Source organism: Phoenix dactylifera, chromosome 5 (assembly GCF_051530095.1).
Source record: "Phoenix dactylifera cultivar Ajwa chromosome 5, Ajwa_hap1_PhDact_Kaust_v1.1, whole genome shotgun sequence".
In the NCBI taxonomy this organism is placed as follows: domain Eukaryota; kingdom Viridiplantae; phylum Streptophyta; class Magnoliopsida; order Arecales; family Arecaceae; genus Phoenix; species Phoenix dactylifera.
This window is the reverse complement of record NC_143194.1, coordinates 30,678,119-30,699,014: the sequence shown is the minus strand read 5'-3', so window position 1 is coordinate 30,699,014 and position 20,896 is coordinate 30,678,119. Positions and strand designations below refer to the sequence as shown.

Below are 20,896 nucleotides of genomic sequence, written 5' to 3'. Positions count from 1 at the left end.
GATATCATCATCTGTAATTGACTTAGTTTTTTTTTTTTTGGTAGAAGCCTTGTTGTTTATTTTTCAGTTTCAGCATAGTAGAGCTATAAAATTTGATTTAAATAAGCTGCCCGTGCTTTATTTCCTCGTTATAGTTGTTTGATTGGTTTTGTGGAATACGAATTTTAAGAAAGGTGCTTGAGTAGGAAGAAGACGTAGGGTGTTATTAAATGATAGTGACTCCGGTTTCTTCCCATGATGAGCTCGCCATCGCTCTTTATCATTGATCAAAAAACTCTCTCTCCTTGTTAGCTTATTTAGTGAAACCCATTTCAAGGCATAAATATAGTGAATTTCAAAATCTCACTCGAGTCGAATTTTGGAATCTTTCAGTGAGATCCAATTTAAAAAGAGGAGATTTTTTGAAGAATGCTATTCATTTTTGATTTGCGAATCAATCCTCCAATCTTGGTTACTTGGTATGAAAGATCTCATAACTCATTCCACTGCTCTAGTTTTGGTAGATCTTACATCCATATCAATGGAAAGGCAATTTTAGCTGTGCAAGCCACTTTGCATCACACAAGGCCGCCATATATGTGCATGGCAACATCTGCAAAAATTTGGTGGTTTGGGCACTATCATTTTTTTTTTGGGGGTTAAGCTTGCTTGTTCTTTTTTATTTAACTTTCTTTTTCATCACAAAACATAGAATTAATATTTCTTGTCATTGATATATGAGCTACGATGTACTTTGTGTACTTTTTTTGTCCTTTTATCTGCAGATTGATTTGATGGCAAAAGTAAAAAAGAATCAGAGATTATATGCATGCCCTTTTTTTTCCCTCATCTTTGTCATGTGATTGTGATATTGCTAGCATGTCATTACTTTAAAAAATCTCATATGCATGCGTGAACTTTCCACCTTTATATGTTGTGTGAGATAAAAATTGACCTTTCTTATTTTTCATGAGAAGAAGAAGAGCTAAATTACAACTCTGTCCAAAGAGAACTTTTAGCTCATTACTAAACAATTTCAATTTTAACTAATTAGTGAACATTTTCAGCCGTACCTCTTTGTTTGTTTGCATTCTCCTTTGAGATTGAGATAAGACCTCATCCGTTCTGTTTTCCAACTTATTGTACCGACTTTTTCGTTTACATTGCAATCTGTTGCTTCTTTGTTCGTTTACATGCTCTTTTGGGATTGGTATAAGATCTCATCCATTCTGTTTCTTAATTTATTATACCGACTTTTCCATTTACATTGCAATCTGCATGCTCTTATAGGATTGGGATAAGACTTTATCTGTTCTGTTTTCCGACTGATTATAACAACTTTCCATTTACATTGCAATCTCTTACCTCTTTATTTGTTTGCATGCTCCTTTGGGATTGGGATAAGACTTCATCCGTTCTATTTTCCAACTTATTGTACCGACTTTTTCATTTACATTGCAATCTGTTGCCTCTTTGTTTGTTTGCATGCCCCTTTGGGATTGCGATAAGACCTGAGCCATTCTATTTTTCGACTTATTGTACTGACTTTCTGTTTACATTACAATCTGTTGCCTCTTTATTTGTTTGCATGCTCCTTTGGGATTGGGATATGACCTCATCCATTCTATTTTTTCAACTTATTGTACCGACTTCTCCGTTTACATTGCAATCTATTACCTCTTTGTTTGTTTGCATGCTCTTTTAGGATTGGGATAAGACCTCATCTGTTCTATTTTCCAACTTATTGTACCCACTTCCCTGTTTACATTGCAACTTATTGTACCAACTTTTTTATTTACGTTGTAATATGTTGCCTTTTTGTTTGTTTACATGCTCCTTTGGGATTGGAATAAGACCTCATCCATCCTGTTTTCCAATTTATTGTACCGACTTCTTATTTATATTACAATATGTTGCCTTTTTGTTTGTTTGCATGCTCTTTTGGGATTGGGATAAGACCTCATCCGTTCGGTTTTCCTATTATTGCATTGCAATCTATTGCCTTTTTGTTTGTTTGTATGCTCTTTTGGGATTTTGTTCTATTTTCCAACTTATTGACCTTTGGGGTTCCACTCTGTTTTCCAACTGGCCTTTAGGATTTTGTTTTATTTTCCAACTTATTGGCCTTTGGGATTCCTTTCTGTTTTCCAACTTATTGTATCGACTTTTCTGTTTACATTGTAATCTGTTGCCTCTTATGAAATTAGGATAAAATCTCATCTATTCTATTTTCCAACTTATTGTACTGACTTTTTTTATTATGATTATATAAACTCTAATACTGAAAGCCCACAATAATGGGCTTTATAATCCCATTATTAATTATGCTATAATATGTTCTAATATTAGCTATTTATCTACATATTTATTATTATTTATTTTATAAACTAATTATCGTATTTGGTGTCTTTTACAAAATTATATAAACCTGTTCAAAATTTATTAAAAGATGTTAACAACTTGGGTGAATTTTCATCATGCTAATATGGCAGGGCAAGAAAATTCAATATAGAAGGGGGAAATACAAGTATTTTTGTTCAAATTTTGAAAACCATATAGAATCTATGGAAGAAATAAATTGATATTGAATTTGCATGATGAAAAGGAGGATGCATTTTTCTTACAAAACCTTTCATGAGAAATCACACGTTTGAATAAATTTTGATGTAGCTAAAGGCTTAGATTATCGATCGATGATCTCCCTCTAGAAAGAAAAAAACTGAGCAACAAGGGCGTAATCAAGATAAACTCACACATACTTCTCTTCCTCATCCACGTCAACCAAGGTCTGGCAGGAAGAACAACAAGGTCTGAAATGGATTTCCATTTGTTGAACCAACCCACTAATCTTAAGGAGTTTCCAGTTTTGAGCTTTTCAAAAGGGTAGAATGCATCTGCAAGTATATAGACCTGGGACCCTTTCTCCTCTCAGAAACTAGTTCCAAGGAGGGGGCACAGTGGCCATAGTAAGAAGAACGTCAAAAGAACGTACTTCCGCTTTGCACTAAACTATATCATATAAAAGTTCTGTTAGATGCCGACATATTTGAATGCTTTAGGTTCTAGCATCAGCTTCCAGACAGCTCGCCAGGCTTCAGTAACCGTGCTGAACTAATTCTCCGAAACTGTTATAATGAATTTTGCATAGATAAAGGCCAGTAGACAATGGTAGAGAGAATTCTGCCATAATATAATGCTGCTGTTACAGTTAAGATAGTTTTTTCAGAAACGAAGATATCCATATATAATGGCTCACTTCATCATTCCAGAATCAAAAGAACACCACAAAATGGCGATAACTCGAAGGTTTTACCCCAGTACCAACAAGAATTCAAAGGAGTAATAGAGAAGAATCCAGGTGACATGATGAAACCAGGAGAAAGCTTGCTACTCGTCAACTATAACAACAGCTGCTGAAGGTGATGAAAAGCTAGATATCATACCAAGAAAATCTCTGAATCCGTAGGCATCAATCAATATTTATGCAGACAACCGTTTCACCACCAGCAAGATCTTCAACGGGTAGATGATGGCGTAACTCCACCATCAAACGGGCCGTTGCAACCTATATGAAACTACTCCTTCAATTCTAAAACTCAACAGCCTCATTATAGGAACTAAAGCGATAGCCAATGTTTTCCTTTGGGGTGGAATCTCGAGATAAAACATTAAAGAACTGCAAAAAGGGGAAGAAAAAACTCAAACCTAAAGTTCTGCAATCAGATAGAAAATATGACATCGATGGCCTTCATGCATCATGGCAGATCTTCATGTATCACGGTGGATCTCGATGTATCGTCGCAGATTGTTTTCTCAACCGAATCATCTTCATCACTGACACACAGGGAATATGAAAAAATAGCCTGCAAAGCAATGTGGCAAGAACAGGTCAGAGACTTGCTAAGGTGGAACAGACGTAGACACAGAAAAAGCATGCACGCAAGCATAAATGCACACACCAAAACAACCATAACCGACCCCCTTTCCTGAGTGAGAAAAGAGACCTGTGTATAATCTATTGTTACATCAATCATCAAGGTAATAATAAGATCCAGCAGCTTTCTGGTCCCTATCTTTGGTAGAGTCCAACTTGTTTATCCGAGGTCTGTAGTTAGTGGGATCCCGCCTAAAAGTAATATTGAGATGCTGTTTCCACAATAAACCAAATATACACTCTCATGGTCAATAAGGTCAAAATATTGTAGATGGGATTATGCTTGGATATCATGAAATTCAAAATAACTAATATATAAACAGATGAAAGAACAGAATATATTAGATAAATAATGAAATATATTTTGGCACTTACAGATAAGAAGCGATTCATCCCAGATACCAATGACTGAGGTGCATTGGCTGTACAATCCAGAGAGGCTTTCCCCTCATATACAATAACTTTGTCAGCCAAGTAAGTCGCCATGATGAAATCATGCTCAACAACGAAAGCAGTTTTCTTTGCATGAAGGATAAATCTCTTTATCACCTTTGCGGCAACAATACGCTGCTCTGAATCAAGATAAGCACTTGGTTCATCTATCAGATATATGTCTGCAGGCTGCACAACTAACCCCAATCAATACCAAAAGCATCAAAAATGAAAAAAAAACTCAACATATTCATAAAATGCGTTTCTTCTAAACAATTTCTTATGATCCAACAGTAAAAGTATTATGAAACTACAAATTAGCAAAATCAATAATTACTCCAATGCCAGATTTTTCCCTTGCACAATACAAAAATTAAACACCAATCTACTCGGTTATAAATTTCAAATATGTTGTTTTGTGTTAATGAAAAATAAGCATATTTGTATGATGCAACCTAATATGTGAAGACATGGAGCAAATAGCATCACTATATTAGCTGTTACTTGAATAAGAAAATGATTTATAAGCAGAATAAACCACCATGGGCAGCCATTTGCTCTCAAACGTAATCATTGCCTTTAGTAGTTAAGCTAAGAAATAAAGATTATCAGAACATCAGACGGAAGAAATTGGAATGGTAAACATATTCATGGTTGTGACCAAACATCTAAGCGAAAAAGGAATTCCATTACGGCGACTGTTCCCAAATGGTAAGGTATGGAGGTTTCAATTGGTCAGCCTATGTGATTATAGCCTACGACATTTTCCTTCCGAAAGTAAGTAAACTAAGTTTGATATGGGAAGCTGTTAATGTAGCGAAGATCTTTCATTGATTTTTCAGATTTTTCATCCATCCAATTCAGGGAAGCTTCGTCAAGTGCTTCCTTCTCTTCCCCAGATTAATCTCACTCCACCAGGGAAGTTGGCTTTCACAAAGCAATAGACAACTATGTAAAGAAACAGGAAGCATCTCAGTCATGGAATGCCGTACCGCTACGTACCGGTCCGGCCGTGGACCGGTACCGGAACGGATAAAAAACCGGTATTTCCCGGTTTTTTATCCGAACCGGCCGGTTCGCACCGGTACGATTTTTTTTTTTTTAGAACCACAGCGCCGCGCGCTGTGGTTTTTGAAACCACCGCGTACCGGCCGGCACGGGACCGGTACCAGCCGGTACGTACCGGACCGGACCGGTACCGTACCGGTCCGGCCGGCCACCGGTACGCCGACCGGTACCGGTACGGCGGACCTTGATCTCAGTCCTTTTTCTGATCAGTGCTCGAGAAGGGCAAACCACTGCCATCATTCAGAATGGAGCAATTTAAGAAGGTATGCACCTCTCGAATAAGGAATAACCTACCAGTTCACGTGCACTCTGTTCTGATCACTGCCATAGACCAGTGTCAAATTCCTAGCATATCCCTCTATTTTGCAGGAAATTGGGAATGTTGAACATTTGCATGAAAAGAAGGTTGATGATATTACAGAGCAAGCTGATAATGGGATTTAGCATTGAAGAGATTCTTCTTGTCCCATGGGTGTACTTGGAAAGTTGAATGGCAAGTCAAGAAGCCTATGAAAAGCTCATTAACCCCAGCTAGGAATAAATGTTATTAAATAATAGTGTTTTAAAAAAATTCAACGTCTATAGCATGTTCAAAATGCAAGACTTACAATACAACATTTGCCTTATGTGCAATAATGACCAGCAGGGATTTTTATGAAGGCTTATAATACAATATTTGCACTGTGTGCAATATTTTTTTCACACAACTAGAAACATAGGAGGATGGTTTAGATCCACATGTAGGTTTTCATATTATTGTAACATCAGTTACTATTTTAGGTGAGTTTTAATTGGACAAGGACAATATATCTGGAATTAAAATTTAGATTTATAGCAGATCTATAGTTATAGACAGATTCTGCCATTCTTCATAATCTAAAGGCAGGCATTTTACAAGCATAAGCAAATGCTTGGGCAGCTGCACTAGATAGCCTATTTGAGGTCGAATACTAAATAAAATTAATTTCTGTCCAATTGAGAGGGAGAAATTCCTAAGCAGTTTCAAAGAAAATTAAGGGCCCATTAGGAACACAAAAAACAGTATGGTCAAAAAAGGTATCTTGCAACAGTCTCCATATGAACAAAAAAGATTGACCACTAGATGTAATTATTCATCATGTTTTCTGAAACTAATTTCATAAAGAGAAATTCCTTTACCATTTTATTAAAAAATTATGACTCTAAAGTATAATAACAGTAAAACATTCTATAAGATCACTGTAATTTTATAAGGTACTCGTTACATCGCAATTCTCCTTTCCAAATAAAATTAAGTTTTGAATATTTAATGCAGAAAATAAATTTATGCAAAAATTATTACCATGAAATCAGAAAAGCAAAACAAAAAGAAAGAAGCATGTCAATGGTAAGTGCATAAGTTGCCAAAAAAATAATTATACAAACCTTCCCAAGACATAGACACAATGCCACCCTTTGCAGCTCTCCACCAGAAAGATTTACAACTTCTTGGTCCATTAATTGCTCAATTTGCAAAGGTTTCATGACATCAGTTGTGAATTGAGGATGCATATATGAATCCCGAATTTTTTGATGCAGCAAGTGTCTCACAGTAGATTGAAATTTTGGACTGATCTTTTGAGGCTTATATGAAACATTGAATTCAGGTATTTCAACATCTGCATCTTCCACCACATCAGGCTTTAACAATCCAGCCTGTGAATTTGCAACAAAATCAAAAAGGGAGGCCAACAAAGCAAAGTTAATAGTCAGTATACAACAACATCAGTATATTTTTCTCTTTCTTGAAAAATTTTTTATATCATCCCCCTACGAGTCTATCCATCATAAAAGAAGATGAGCAACCAACAGCACACACCAATACTGTATACAGAGAGGAAGAGAGTTATTTTGTAGGGTGATGATGCAACAAGTTGGTACATAAGGATTATGCCAAAACACATATGAAATGACAACTACGCACAGTTAATGCTGCTCACATAACCAAATCATTTAGTTGCGTCACTAGTTATCCAAGTTTTAATCATCAGTTGCACATGATTAAATAACTAAAATCTCAATTCCACCTTTGATTACATGTGACTAATTTTAAAGCATGTGTAACTCCTCATACATTCACCATTGTATGAAGAGAACTGGAGTGGGACATACAAAGCCGGAATCGAGAAGTGAAGTTTCCTTCTGTAGGACCCACAATGTAAACATGAAGGGGCACTTGAAGCCAAACTCCCCCCCCCCCCCCCCCAACTTTCCCTCTGATAGGCGCATGCATAACATGTGCAAAAATACTAGCATTTTGAATTATAACTTTCGAAGGAAAAAAAAAATTAGAAACCTGTCCAATTTAATTAGCTTGAGTTTCATGAGGGCATCATGTCACAAGCAATACGTTATACTCAGAAAATTTGTATTCTTGTTCAACACCTCTCTCACCCTCAAATTTGATGTGAAGTGCCAACACCTAACCTCTCTCATGTGTACAATTGTCCATCCAAACCCTCTCTCATGAGATATCATGAGCAGAAAACAACCTCCTTATATGGCAACCGTAAGGGTCTTGCTTTGCAAGTGAGGTCACAAAGCTCAATTGGGTTAAATCATCTGGTTCAAGCATATTCTGCAATATGTACCAGATCAATCAAGTAGACGACAGCTATGATCTGCAAAACGTCATCACAAGTCATGGAGAAGCGTCGACTGAGTCAAGTGTCTAACATGAATCAAGCATTATTTCGAATCCTCTTAAAGTTACATATGACCAATTAAATCCCTTTCACCTGCAATAGCATGTTCCCTTCAATTCCCAAATAAACTTGTCCAACCTCAGGTTATCACCGATTATCGACATAATTAAGCTAGCTTGCATTATCAGGTCAAAAAAAGTTGAAGATTACAGCAACGGATATCCGGATCAAAAGATAGAATAGTATACCAGCATCCGAATAAATGTTGTCTTTCCAGTTCCATTTTCACCCAGCATGACAATGATCTGAGAATCAGTAAATTCACCCCCGATCACAGATAACTTGAAATTACCCTGTGTTTTACTCATGGTAGGGTATCTGTATCGTTGGTAGCCCTGGATCTCCTCACCACTCTCTTGAGGAGTCTCGGCAACCTGGAAGGGGCAAGAATATCAAACCATTATACTGGATTATCATTGTATAGCAAATATAGACTCCAAAATGAGAATGTTACCTTAAATGTGAGAGATTCATCTCGAAAACGGAGATTTTCTGTAGGAACAAAACCGGCCAAGAAAATGTTAATTCCTTCTCGGACAGAAAACGGTAGAGTAACAACTCCATAAGCTCCTGGTTTCCCGTACAAGCAACAAATGAAATCTGATAAGTAATCTAGGACACTGAGGTCGTGCTCCACGACAATCACATAGCTGAGAAAGGAAAAATGAGTGAGTTATAGAATATTATTTCACAATGGAACCATTAAAAAAAGAAAGTACAAACTAGAAATCGCCAGTACCTATTAGGCCTGAGCAAGGACCGAACAACTTGTGCAGCTTTAAGCCTCTGTTTTACATCAAGATAACTTGATGGCTCATCAAACATATAAATTTCTGCATTTTGTATAGCAACTACAGCAATTGCAAATCTCTGCAACTCTCCACCAGATAAATCGCCCACATTACGATCAATAACCTGATTCAACTCGAGATCAATGCACAGTTCAGCCTTCATATCTCTCTCATCTTTTTGGTCAAGCACCTGACCGACATTCCCTTGAACAGCTTTGGGAATGTGATCAACATACTGGGGCTTAATAATTGCCTGTTACGTGCCAGAAAGTAATTACTGAAAAGAAAAAAACTGAAAAGGAAGGAGTCCTATAATGAAAAATAAAAGAAACCAGAATCGATCATCATAGTTCAAGCAGTATTAATTATAATGACAACTGGACCTGCAGACTGAAATACTGACATAATGGCAGACTTGTAGATGGACGTGGTGAATGCTTGCAGTAGAAAAGCTACTTATACAACTTTTAGGACAAGAAATTATTAGAGCAAAAGTTTTAAATAGCAAGGGCTTTTAAAACCCAAAGCTATAGCAGAAAATTTTCTGTTACAACAACTAAAACATTCAATCTAAGGCATGCATTAGCCTCATAATAAAAAGAATATAAGAGAACAATCACCTAAAGCAGCTAGCTCAGATTGATGTTCCAAATCATTATAAATCACCTATAAAAGTGTTCTCTTCAAAAGATATTCATAATACAGATTTGAAGTTATAACTGCATCCAAAAATATAGACAATAATCTATCAGCATCATAACCATCATCTTTTTGATATCCATGATGTGTCACAATATCCCCAGAGAATTCCCTAAAAGAGAATCAAAATCCTAAAGCATATACTGAGAGGCATGTGCTCCTTATTTTAAAATGACAACTGGTGTGGCAATTAAAGGCACTGGCCACAGTTGGTTAAATTCCACCAACCAACATTCTAATATTAATTGCAAGCATGATAGTATATCCAGAAAGGTTCAAACTGCACCAGACAGAAACCTAAACATCCCAAAGATATAAGATGCTATAGTATAACAGGATATCTACTAAGGGTGCAGTAGATCAGTTCCTGATTGCAAATGATATAAAATTTGAGGTCACATAGCAATACAAATATCTTACATTATACATAGGATATGACATATGTTTTTTAAAAAAATATATCAAAATGTTAACATTAATGCTTTCCATGAAGTTACTCTCCAAATATAATGTGATGGAGCTATGTAAGCAAGCATTATTGGAAACCATGACTTACTTAAAAATGAAAAGAATACATTTGCATCTAGGTCCAATCAAAGTTGCATAAGAAAGGATTTAGTCATCTGACAATTTACATCATTGGACATCACAAATGCACTGTATCTCCCAGAGCAAGATTTCATAACCAAGCGGTTTATGATTAATATAAACCTAAAATTTACCACTGACAATAGCAATGTAGTATTATATAACATGTGATATAAACAATGAGAAACTAATAGAACAAATTGGTTCACACCCACATTCAGTTTATAAAAAATCAACTAAGTTTGTGCGCATATGCACCTTCAGATTGTCCTCCAGAATGCGTGTAAAATAATTCTGGAGCTCAGATCCTCGGAAATATGTCAAAATTTCCTGCCAATCAGGAGGATTCTGCAAAGAAAGAAAAAAATAAAGTCGTGTACATAAATAAATCCAGAAACATATACAGATGAATAGGTCGAATGGGCATTACATTGTATCGACCCAAGTTGGGTTTCAACTTCCCAGCCAACACCTTAAGGGCAGTCGACTTGCCAATACCATTTGTTCCAACTAGGCCCAACACTTGCCCAGGTCTTGGAACTGGTAACCTACAGTTGTAGGGTTTTATCAGTGTCTTTCAGGAAAATTTAAAATTTTAAAAATAAGGATAAACATTTCATTTTCTACTAACCTGTGCAACTTGAAGGTATTTGGTCCATAGCGATGGGTTGTATCTTTATCTAAATCCTTTGGTAAGTTGATAATCTGAATTGCCTCAAAAGGGCATTTCTGCATCACAAGGCAATACAACAACAATGTTAAGGAGACATACTAACCAAAAATGTAGATGTTGAGCAGAGAACATATATACCTTGACACAGATACCACATCCGATGCATAACTCCTCAGAAATGAAAGCAATTTTTGATGCCGGAGTGACTTCTATACAAAGTTTTCCTGCCAAAACAGAAGCAAAATTAGTCTTACAGAGCCAAAAAAAAAGCATACCTACAATGGTTCTACTATCCAATAACAATAACAACAAGAATCATACAATGATAATAATAACAATAACAACAATAATAATACAATGATAATAATAACAATAACCACAACAATAATACAATGATAATAATAACAATAACAACAACTAGCCTTCTTTCACATGGTAGGAAGAATGATGATAAATAATTTAATGCATCTAGTACTAACAGAAGAGACAGAACCCCCTACTAGAGAGAGATACTATTATACGCATGCCACAACCTGCAAAGGTCCATCCCAATAAACTAAGCAACAAATACATTGTATAGGAGGACGATGAAGGCATCTAAGAATTTGGAACATTAAAACCGACCATCAAGAGTAGTCAAAAATCATCAATTTGCAAGGTTAAACCTAATGATGGCTTCTGGACTGGAGCCTTCCAGCACAGCTCATTAACCAAAGTTCAACCCAGGCCATAAAATGTTTAGAGGTTTTTAATTCAAACTAGTACAGCCTTAGAATTCAAAAAATTCATCAGTTGCATTCTCTGCTACAACACTGTAATAACACCCACACTTTACAGCCAACTTCACATGGCATTTCTAGGCAAATTATATGAAAACGTGCATAATGAAAAGTTGGCTCAGAATTCATACATCAGATAAACTCCTGCACCAAGAGGCGGAGTCGTGGGGCATATATTCTCACTAACATAGTAGCAGGAAATATTAAAAAAAAGGAATCAACAAGGGAAGGATTAGAAGAGATCCTAAAGCATGTTTTGTTGGACGCCAACTTTTGGATCGAACATCCTCAGCTGTTAGGAAAATATTGATAACCAAGGACTTGACTGTATTTTGACTGCAAATTCACATGGTTATCAAGGAAAATATCATTACTGAGATTCAGCTAAACTATAACTCGAACAAACTATGTGGAAAATGGCACACATTGCTTGGCATAATCTAGATTCAGAACTCCAGGACCCTGTGCAAGCCCAGCTCATTGCTTGCAAGGTGCAGATCCATATATCCAAAAAGTGGAACCTTGAGCATGATTCCTCCAAACATTTTGGTGAGAAGTTCACAAAAAAAGAGAGTCATAATCGCATCTTCCAATGAATTAAGGGTATGTTTGGTTGTAGGGATAATTGCCTAGAAAACTTACTTTCCTCGAAAGAAACTAGTTTTTTGATTGTTTGTTTCTCTAGAAAATTAACAAATTCGGAAAGTTTAGAACTACTTTCCCAGAAAACTTTTGCTTTTTTTAAAGTTCGATATTTCCTTATCATTTTCCATGCATTTCCTTGCAACAAACTTACGCTAAGCAGAAATATGAATTTGGGAGAGTATCTTGTTAGACAAGGAGTACTATTTGAGCAGTCCTTACGGACTTATGCACATAGAATGGAGGCAAAAGACTAGATTGCACTTTGTTTACATCTTTCTTTCTTTCTTTTCATGTTCCCTGTAATCTACTTAAACTCCATGACCATCCCCTCCCCCCCCCCAACAAAAAAAAAAAAACCCTGGAAGGAAAAAAAAGGCACCGGCCAGTGCTCTTTCCAACTCAAGGCTATCATCTTTCCAGTATCTCAACTGAGATATCAGTTCGTATCAGTATCAGGCACTCATTGATTTGATCTAACTGACATATCATATCAGCCTTTATTATTCTGGTCGATGCATATAGATAAATCTCAATATATTCACCAATAACTTATTCAAATATCAGCTTGTTTTTCATAAACCATCCATTACAATATTAAATATTCAAATTAATACCCTCAAATGGTCATTAAATTTGGGCTTACTATTTTGGCCAAGATCATGGTATCTTAATTCTTAGGTCCTATCATACCAACCGAAATCTCAAAAATCTTGGTCTCTTTCCATTTTTGCTGATTTTAAATATCACCTGAGATAAATCAAGATCTTGATCCATCTAAATATCAACCTGTTAGATGAACTCCAGTTTGTGAGTTGTGTGGAGTGCATGTCTAAGCTTTGGATCCTTTCAATACATAAAAATTTCTTCTTATGAAACCATGTCCTAGTATAATACCTATGTTTAAGTGCCTGGGTGCAGATATTTTAGGGTAAAGTGAAGGGCCCAAGTAATATAAGTATCAACCACCACTAAGATTTTTGAGATTTCTAGTAGTAAAACCTTGCTTTCACTTCCTCTTCTCACCAACCACACCCTACTGCGCCTACAAAACTGCCCAACTTGGCCTCCATGATGACTCCCCATCCTCCTCTTTGCCTCACCATCCTGCACCCTTGAAAATTCTATGTTCAAGGACAACATAGATTATAGACCCTATCTAAAAACAAACCAAACCAGGATCAGTATGGAAGCAGTAGCTCGTGTCGTGGTCATATATTCTTGATAGATCCTTGTAAATTCTATGTTTATATACGCATTAGAAGCTATCAATTCTTGATAGATTTTGGTCCAGAATTTTTGCAAACCTAACTCATTTATTATATTTTTGCACCCAAACATTTTTTTTTCTCTTTTTTGGCTGCTTGCATCCGGTCCTTATTTATTAGATAACTTTTCTCTGATGAGAAAAGAAGCAATAATTTGAAACACACATGCGAACGTTTCTCTAAGTGTCTGTGCTCTGGAGAGCCATGCAATCATGTAGCATAACAGAACAACAGCGAATCATTTAAATTAATGGGGTTGTAGGAAACCTGAGTACCTTTAGAATACCTCCTAACTATGAATTTCCATTTTGTGTGTTTTGTGCTGGTGTCCCCAGCTTCAAGTGAAAATTTTGATTCAAAATTAAAACCTGCTGCAGGTATTTCCTCCAGTATTCGCACCATCACCTTCGACAGTGTTCCATGAGGAAAATTAAAAGAAATTGAAAAAGAAGATTCAATTGTAGGCACATTATACTCATGGGCTAATATAGGTTCAATAATTAGTCAGCCATTATTTTTTCATTAACACTTTCTTTATTTTCTCAACATCCAAACAAGATCACTTATACATATGCTGACAACGCCCAGATCAACCTACATAAAGAACTTTAATATTTGACTCTCGTAAGGAGCTGCGGAAGCCCTAGATGGAATCAGCAGAGAAATGGATTATATCAATTCTGCTCCCATTTACACAAATTACGACATATCGCCCTTCATCCAATACAATATTCTTAAATTCAGGTATAAAAAGAGCTAGGTACTTCTACTTCTCACAGGAATCAACTAGCATATAGTATGCAAACAGGTCTAGATCAACTAGCAACTCATAACTTTCCAAAATCAACCCTCCCAGCTACCACAAGAAAAGAAAAGGAGCAAAAAAGGTCTCCGCCCAACATGGATTGGTATTATAAGCCAACAGTCAGAAGTACAAAGGCCGCGACAGGTGTTCCAGAGAACAATCATCGAAATCCTTCTGCTGAAGCTAAACATATGCGATGGCATCTCATATCCAATTCCTCCAACAACACCCATAAAAGAATAACTTTTCTCAGCTCAAAAAAAACAGCATGATCTTTTATCGAGATTAAAATCAGAGTTTAGATTAAAATTATAAATTCATCGAGATCCACGCAAAGCCACTCCGACAGATCCCAGGAAACGAAATAGCAGGCACAGAAGCTCAAAATTCCCTCAACTAACTTTAATATTCTATATTAAAGATTTTTCTTTGAGAACAATACTTCAATAAATTAGACTTCAAAACACGAAAACACAAAAAAAAAAACTTCCCTAGAATCAAAGGATAACAATCTTTAACTAGAAAAAATCCCAAGTTTTAGATCAAGAACGCATTCTTTTCACGAAACAGGAATTTAACAAACCTGTTTTCACGACGGGGCAGCTCTTCTTGCACTCCTGGCGGCATTTCTTGGGCTTGCAGCGATCGGAGCTGACTATGGCGATACGAGTCAATCGATCCGCCATCGCTCCCCCCTACTCTAGACAAGCAGATCGCCCTCGCGCCGATCCAAAACGGAACCCCGCTCACAGAGAGAAGCAGAGAGGAGGCTCCCGCGTCAAATAAACCTACGACGAACGAACCCTAATGGGAGGTGAGAAGGATGGAAGAAGAGAGGCGCCTGGATACCTCTCGCTGCGGGTGCTTTGCGGACATAGAAACCCTAGAACCTCTCATATCGGAATTGGAAGCATAAACTGGTAAAAGTCGGAGTAACAGTATGTCGGCGTGCCACGCGGCAGGCGCGACAGGTGGCGCGGTAGGCCCAACAAGCTATTGGACCTGGCCAGGTTTAATCTGGGCTTCGGCTCTATAATGTTGGGCCACATGAAGCGGATAGTTTAGGGAGATGTGCGCGGATCTCAAAGCGATAACATCATGTTCACCAATCTAGACGTGGGGACGTCTTTTAATCCCAAAATATAATTTTTGGTAGGTAAATTACTAAAATTCGAACACTGGCATTTGTTTGATGCTTTATGTTTCTCTTTTTTTATGCCTTTTTTTCTTGGTTGATTTGAACTGTACAAAGAGAGGTCAGATGATCAAACATATACATAAGTCTCTCGAACAGATCTCACCCACTGCATTGCATGACTTTTATTTGATTTTAAATGAGTGTTCGAGTTTCATGAGTGAGTGAGAGAGAGAGAGAGAGAGAGTGAGAGAGAGTGAGGGGGGGGGGGGGGGGCTCATCCATATTTTAATAATTCATATCTAAATTTTCGAAATGCACCACCCAAGAACCGGACATATAACTTTGATTGCTAGGTAAAGAATTCTAATTTCACATTATAAATAAATTTAGATGCTTGCATGCATGCCTAGGTTTCTATCGAGTTGCTGACCTTGCTAAGTTTTGCATTTTATTTTTGCACTGATTATTTTTATCCATGCATGTACAGACTAATATATGCAATGAAATGTTCTAGTAAAACAAAACAGATAATGCGATGAATTAAAGTAGAATTTTAAGTTAAATTAATAATATTCATTTTTTAGCAAAATAGTGGCAAGCCACCCCACATTTTATTGATAAATGAAATAATATTCATATAACTCATACATCGCCTGTTCTTTGGTAAATCATAATAATTATTTCATATTCTTGATATGGATAGGACAAAGGAATGGATAAAATTACTTAGCAAGTTATTTAGTGTAGATTGCAATGCATTTTATAATGAATACAATGCTTTGGCATATATATCAACATCTAGTGTTGAATTGTCTTAAAGATAAAATTAGTCTATTCCAGTTTCAAACGAAAAGTGAGGCCATAAAGGTTGGAGCTCGGGAAAGAAGTTTACATAACTTGTGGATTCTACTGAACCATTGATTAGCTCCATCCAAAACAACTTGTTGATTCAGGAGATATCTATTTATTTTAGGAATGAAATATTATCTACTAGGTGGAAGGTGATTAGATATGTTGGATGGATGTCTGATGGAGACTTTTAATATTGAATGTTAAATGATGATCAAGACAAGTCAAAAAGAGTAGATTCAATATAAAATCTAAAAAAAATGATATATTCAGCTAAGAAGGACGAATGACAGCATATGCTAGCTGTGAGGTGGTTACATATTTTTTGTACACTTGTTTATGTTTTCCATCTATCCTTAAACATACCGAAACATAACATTGGAAGCTACTGAGGCAACATAAAAAAGTAAACAAGGGAAAAGATAAAAAAATTGCAGCAATATTCATGGAATGAAATATTATATACCAACTTGGAGGTGGTTAATTAGATGTTTTTGGTTGATGAGTTGATGGTTTTATATTGTTAAACTTTGGAAATATATCAGTCAATAAGTGTTGAAGATGCAATAAATTTAAAAAGAAAACTATAATATTTATTTTAAGCAAGGGAAAAGTTTATATCAACTAGGACTTTGATGTTTTCTTTGTATATAGTGATGATCGTTGTCTATCGTTCAACTTTCTAAAATCAAATGTTACACGTTGGACAAATAATATAAAAAATAAAGTGAATTTAGAGAGAAAATTAAAAAAACATTGGAGCATTTATTTAGTAGAAACGAGATATAACATGCTAGACTTTAAGCTTTTGAAATGGTATGTTGGATGCTAGTTGAGTAGAGTAAAAAATACAATAAGTTTAAAAAGAATAAAAATTACTGCAACATTTTTTTGGGTGAACACAACAATTATTTATGTATAAATAAAATATTATATGCTAGCTAGGAGGTGGTAAGGTGTTTTTTTTAGATGCGGTGATGGTTTCAATCTTCTGATAACCTTTGTAATAGAATGTTAGATGCTATCCAAGCAGAGTAAAAATATGGTAAGTCTTTACAAAATGCTATAATATTGATTTAACTAGAAATAAATATTACAAGCTAATTAGGATGTAGTTTGAAATTTTCCATGGATAATTTGATGCTTATTGTCCATCCTGAACTTTTTGAAATAGAATATCCTATACAAGTCAAGTAAATTCAAAGATATTAAAAAAAATAAAAAAGTGAAATAAAAAAGTGAAACTATTTATTTGAGTATGAAAGAAATATACATGCCCATTGCCAACTAGGAGGTGCTTATATGTTCTCTCTGGATATGATTATGGTTTTTATCATACTTAAACCTTTTAGAACAAATGTTAGATGCTAGTCAAGTAAAGCTAGAAATGCAATAAATTTAGAGACAATAAAAAAATGCTATAATATTCATTTAAATATAAATATATATCACATGCTAGTTGGGGTGATTTGTTGTTTTTTTGTGAATGTGTTGATCGTTTGTATGCTCTAAACCTTTTGGAACAAGATCTTAGATGCTAGTCAAATAGAGTTAAAAATATAATAAAATTAAAGAAATATAGAGGAATTGTGATAATGTTGATTTAATCAAGAATGAAATGTGCTTGTTGGGAGGTGGTCAGGTGTTTTCTATGGATATTTTCATAGTTTCTATTTGTCCTTAGATCTTTTGGAATAGAATAGCAGATGCTAGCTAATTACAATGAAGAATATGATGAATTTAAAGAGGAGCAAAAAGAAAATTATATAAATATTTATTTAAAGAAAAATATAAGAATTGCAATAACATTCGTCTATCCATGAATAAGATATAGATGAATAAGATATGTGTGCTAGCTGGAAAGTGGTCAAGTAATTTATGTGGACATTTTAATAATATTTGTCTATCATTAAACCTTTTAGAACAAAATGTCCAACAATTAAGAATAGTCAAAAAAATATAATAAATTTAAAGAAAAGAAAAAGAAAAGTTTGTTATAATAATTGTCGTAACATTAATTCGGTTATGAATGAAATATGTGTGCTAGCTCGGAGAAGGTCAAGCATTGCTGTCAATGTTTTTAGAGCTTTTATATTCTTAAACCTACTGGAACAGAATATAAGATGCAAATTAAGTGTAGTCAAGAATAAGAGACTTTAAAGAGAAAAAAAAGGAAAATATTGTTACAATATTAATTTGAGAAAAAAAGGAAATTTTGCGATAACATTTATTTAGTAAGTAGTGAAATATGCATGCAAGCTGGAAGGTGGTCAGGTGTTTTTCATGGATGCTTTATAGTTTTTTGTCGGCCCTTAAAACCGTTGGAACAGAATGTCAGATGCTAGTTAATGGCAGTCAAGTATGTAGTGAATTTAAAAGAAAAAAAATATATTAATATCCAATAAAAATATATATAATAATATTCATTTTGCCTGAACGGAATGTGTGTGCCAGCTGGAAAGTAGTCAGGTATTTTCTGTGAATATTTTCATAGTTTTGTCTGTCTTTAAATTTTTTTGGAGCAAAATATCAAAAGCCAGCTAAGTCTAGGTAAGAATAACGTAAATTTAAAGAGAAGTAAAGAAATTTTTGTTATAATTTTTATTTAAAAAACATAAAAGTTATGATAACGTTCAATTAATGAGGGACAAAATATGTAGGTCAGCTGAGAAGCGGGCGGTGTTTTCTATGGATGTTTTCATAATTTTTGTCTCTCCTTAAACTTTTTGGAACAAAATGTCATATGCAAGTTTAGAGAGAGAGAATAGAATAGCAGATGCTAGCTAATTACAACGAAGAATATGATGAATTTAAAGAGGAGCAAAAAGAAAATTGTATAAATATTTATTTAAAGAAAAATATAAGAATTGCGATAACATTCGTCTATCCATGAATAAGATATAGATGAATGAGATATGTGTGCTAGCTGGAAAGTGGTCAAGTAATTTATGTGGACATTTTAATAATATTTGTGTATCATTAAACCTTTTAGAACAAAATGTCCAACAATTAAGAATAGTCAAAAAAATATAATAAATTTAAAGAAAAGAAAAATAAAAGTTTGTTATAATAATTGTCGTAACATTAATTCGATTATGAATGAAATATGTGTGCTAGCCCGAAGATGGTCAAGCATTGCTGTCAATGTTTGTAGAGTTTTTATATTCTTAAACCTACTGGAACAGAATATAAGATGCAAATTAAGTGTAGTCAAGAATATGATGACTTCAAAGAGAAAAAAAAGAAAATATTGTTACAATATTAATTTGAGAAAAAAAGGAAATTTTGCGATAATATTTATTTAGTAAGTAGTGAAATATGCATGCAAGCTGGAAGGTGGTCAGGTGTTTTTCATGAATGCTTTATAGCTTTTTGTCGGTCCTTAAAACCGTTGGAACAGAATGTCAGATGCTAGTTAATGGCAGTCGAGTATGTAGCAAATTTAAAAGAAAAAAATATATTAATATCCAATAAAAATATAAAAATATAATAATATTCATTTTGCCTGAACGGAATGTGTGTGCCAGCTGGAAAGTAGTCAGGTATTTTCTATGAATATTTTCATAGTTTTGTCTGTCTTTAAATTTTTTTGGAGCAAAATGTCAAAAGCCAGCTAAGTCTAGGTAAGAATAACGTAAATTTAAAGAGAAGTAAAGAAATTTTTGTTATAATTTTTATTTAAAAAACATAAAAGTTATGATAACGTTCAATTAATGAGGGATAGAATATGTATGTCAGCTGAGAAGCGGGCGGTGTTTTCCATGGATGTTTTCATAATTTTTGCCTCTCCTTAAACTTTTTGGAACAGAATGTCATATGCAAGTTTGGTTAAGAACACATCGAATTAATGAGAAAAATAAAAAACATTACATCAACCATCTAAACGATATATCAATTATCATGTCATAGGTTGAACGCAACTATTTTGAATTAATGCATCAAGTTAATAGTCTATCTAGTATGATTCGTAGCCCATCATACAATATGTATCATGCATTGACACATCAATTTGTAACCCTACATTCATCTCAAAGATGATAGTGTGGCACGTCAATTTATAACGTTATATTTTTCTCAAAGATGATAGGGCATGCCCTTGAGGTTCTCCATACATGGTCATTCCTCAGCTACAGTATGCTACGCTAAATAGTCCTGAAGCAAACCCCAATCCTCACTTAGAGGGCTAAACTTGTAATGGGATGCAATTTTTTTGGGTATAAAAATTTGTTTTGCAAAAATTGTCCCATTTTTGTCGAGGGCTGCTGCAACGTGGGAAACTAACTTCCAGTTTCAGGACTGGGAATATCAGCTGCCCATCCCAAACCGCATGCACAATTATTCGCTATTCACTGCTCAAAAATGAAGCACAATTATCCAAAACGTCTACTCCTACGATACGTTTCAGAATTTTATGGTCTAGTTACGTGTTTGCTGTTCCCGATTCGCATACCCGATCTGCACTCCTTCGAGCGCTGATGAGGAGCACCTAAAGAACGTAAAGTTAGAGTCCTGCGCACAAGATACAGAT

General features: G+C 35.1%; 1 protein-coding gene across 4 annotated transcripts; it reads right to left on the bottom strand.

Moving 5' to 3' along the window:
* Positions 1–3,148: 3,148 nt before the first annotated feature.
* LOC103702532 (ABC transporter E family member 2-like) lies at positions 3,149–15,389 on the bottom strand. Of its 4 annotated transcripts, none has more exons than XR_015987322.2 (13): positions 14,965–15,295; positions 11,026–11,111; positions 10,846–10,943; positions 10,645–10,762; positions 10,473–10,562; positions 8,876–9,180; positions 8,591–8,786; positions 8,325–8,510; positions 6,818–7,087; positions 4,289–4,534; positions 3,939–4,125; positions 3,685–3,842; positions 3,149–3,544 (listed from the first exon to the last, which is right to left on the bottom strand). XR_015987322.2 is itself a non-coding variant. In XM_008785001.6 (12 exons), exons 1-11 carry the CDS (start codon positions 15,065–15,067, stop codon positions 4,006–4,008), a joined length of 1,818 nt encoding a protein of 605 aa, XP_008783223.1. In that variant the 5' UTR covers positions 15,068–15,389; the 3' UTR covers positions 3,149–3,842; positions 3,984–4,005. The 4 variants fall into 4 exon arrangements, 1 of the variants encoding a protein (XP_008783223.1); XR_005512872.3 differs by having other exon boundaries at positions 3,984–4,125; XR_005512870.3 differs by having other exon boundaries at positions 3,149–3,842.
* Between the last annotated feature and the right edge of the window lie 5,507 nt (positions 15,390–20,896).

Excerpts from the sequence above, each read along its gene's own strand:
- LOC103702532 (XM_008785001.6), bottom strand. The coding sequence starts at position 15,067 with ATGGCGGATCGATTGACTCGTATCGCCATAGTCAGCTCCGATCGCTGC. Across the intron at positions 11,112-14,964 it reads CTGCCCCGTCGTGAAAACAG|GAAAACTTTGTATAGAAGTC; the intron begins GTTTGTTAAATT and ends CTGTTTTGGCAG. Across the intron at positions 8,511-8,590 it reads ATGAATCTCTCACATTTAAG|GTTGCCGAGACTCCTCAAGA; the intron begins GTAACATTCTCA and ends TGCCCCTTCCAG.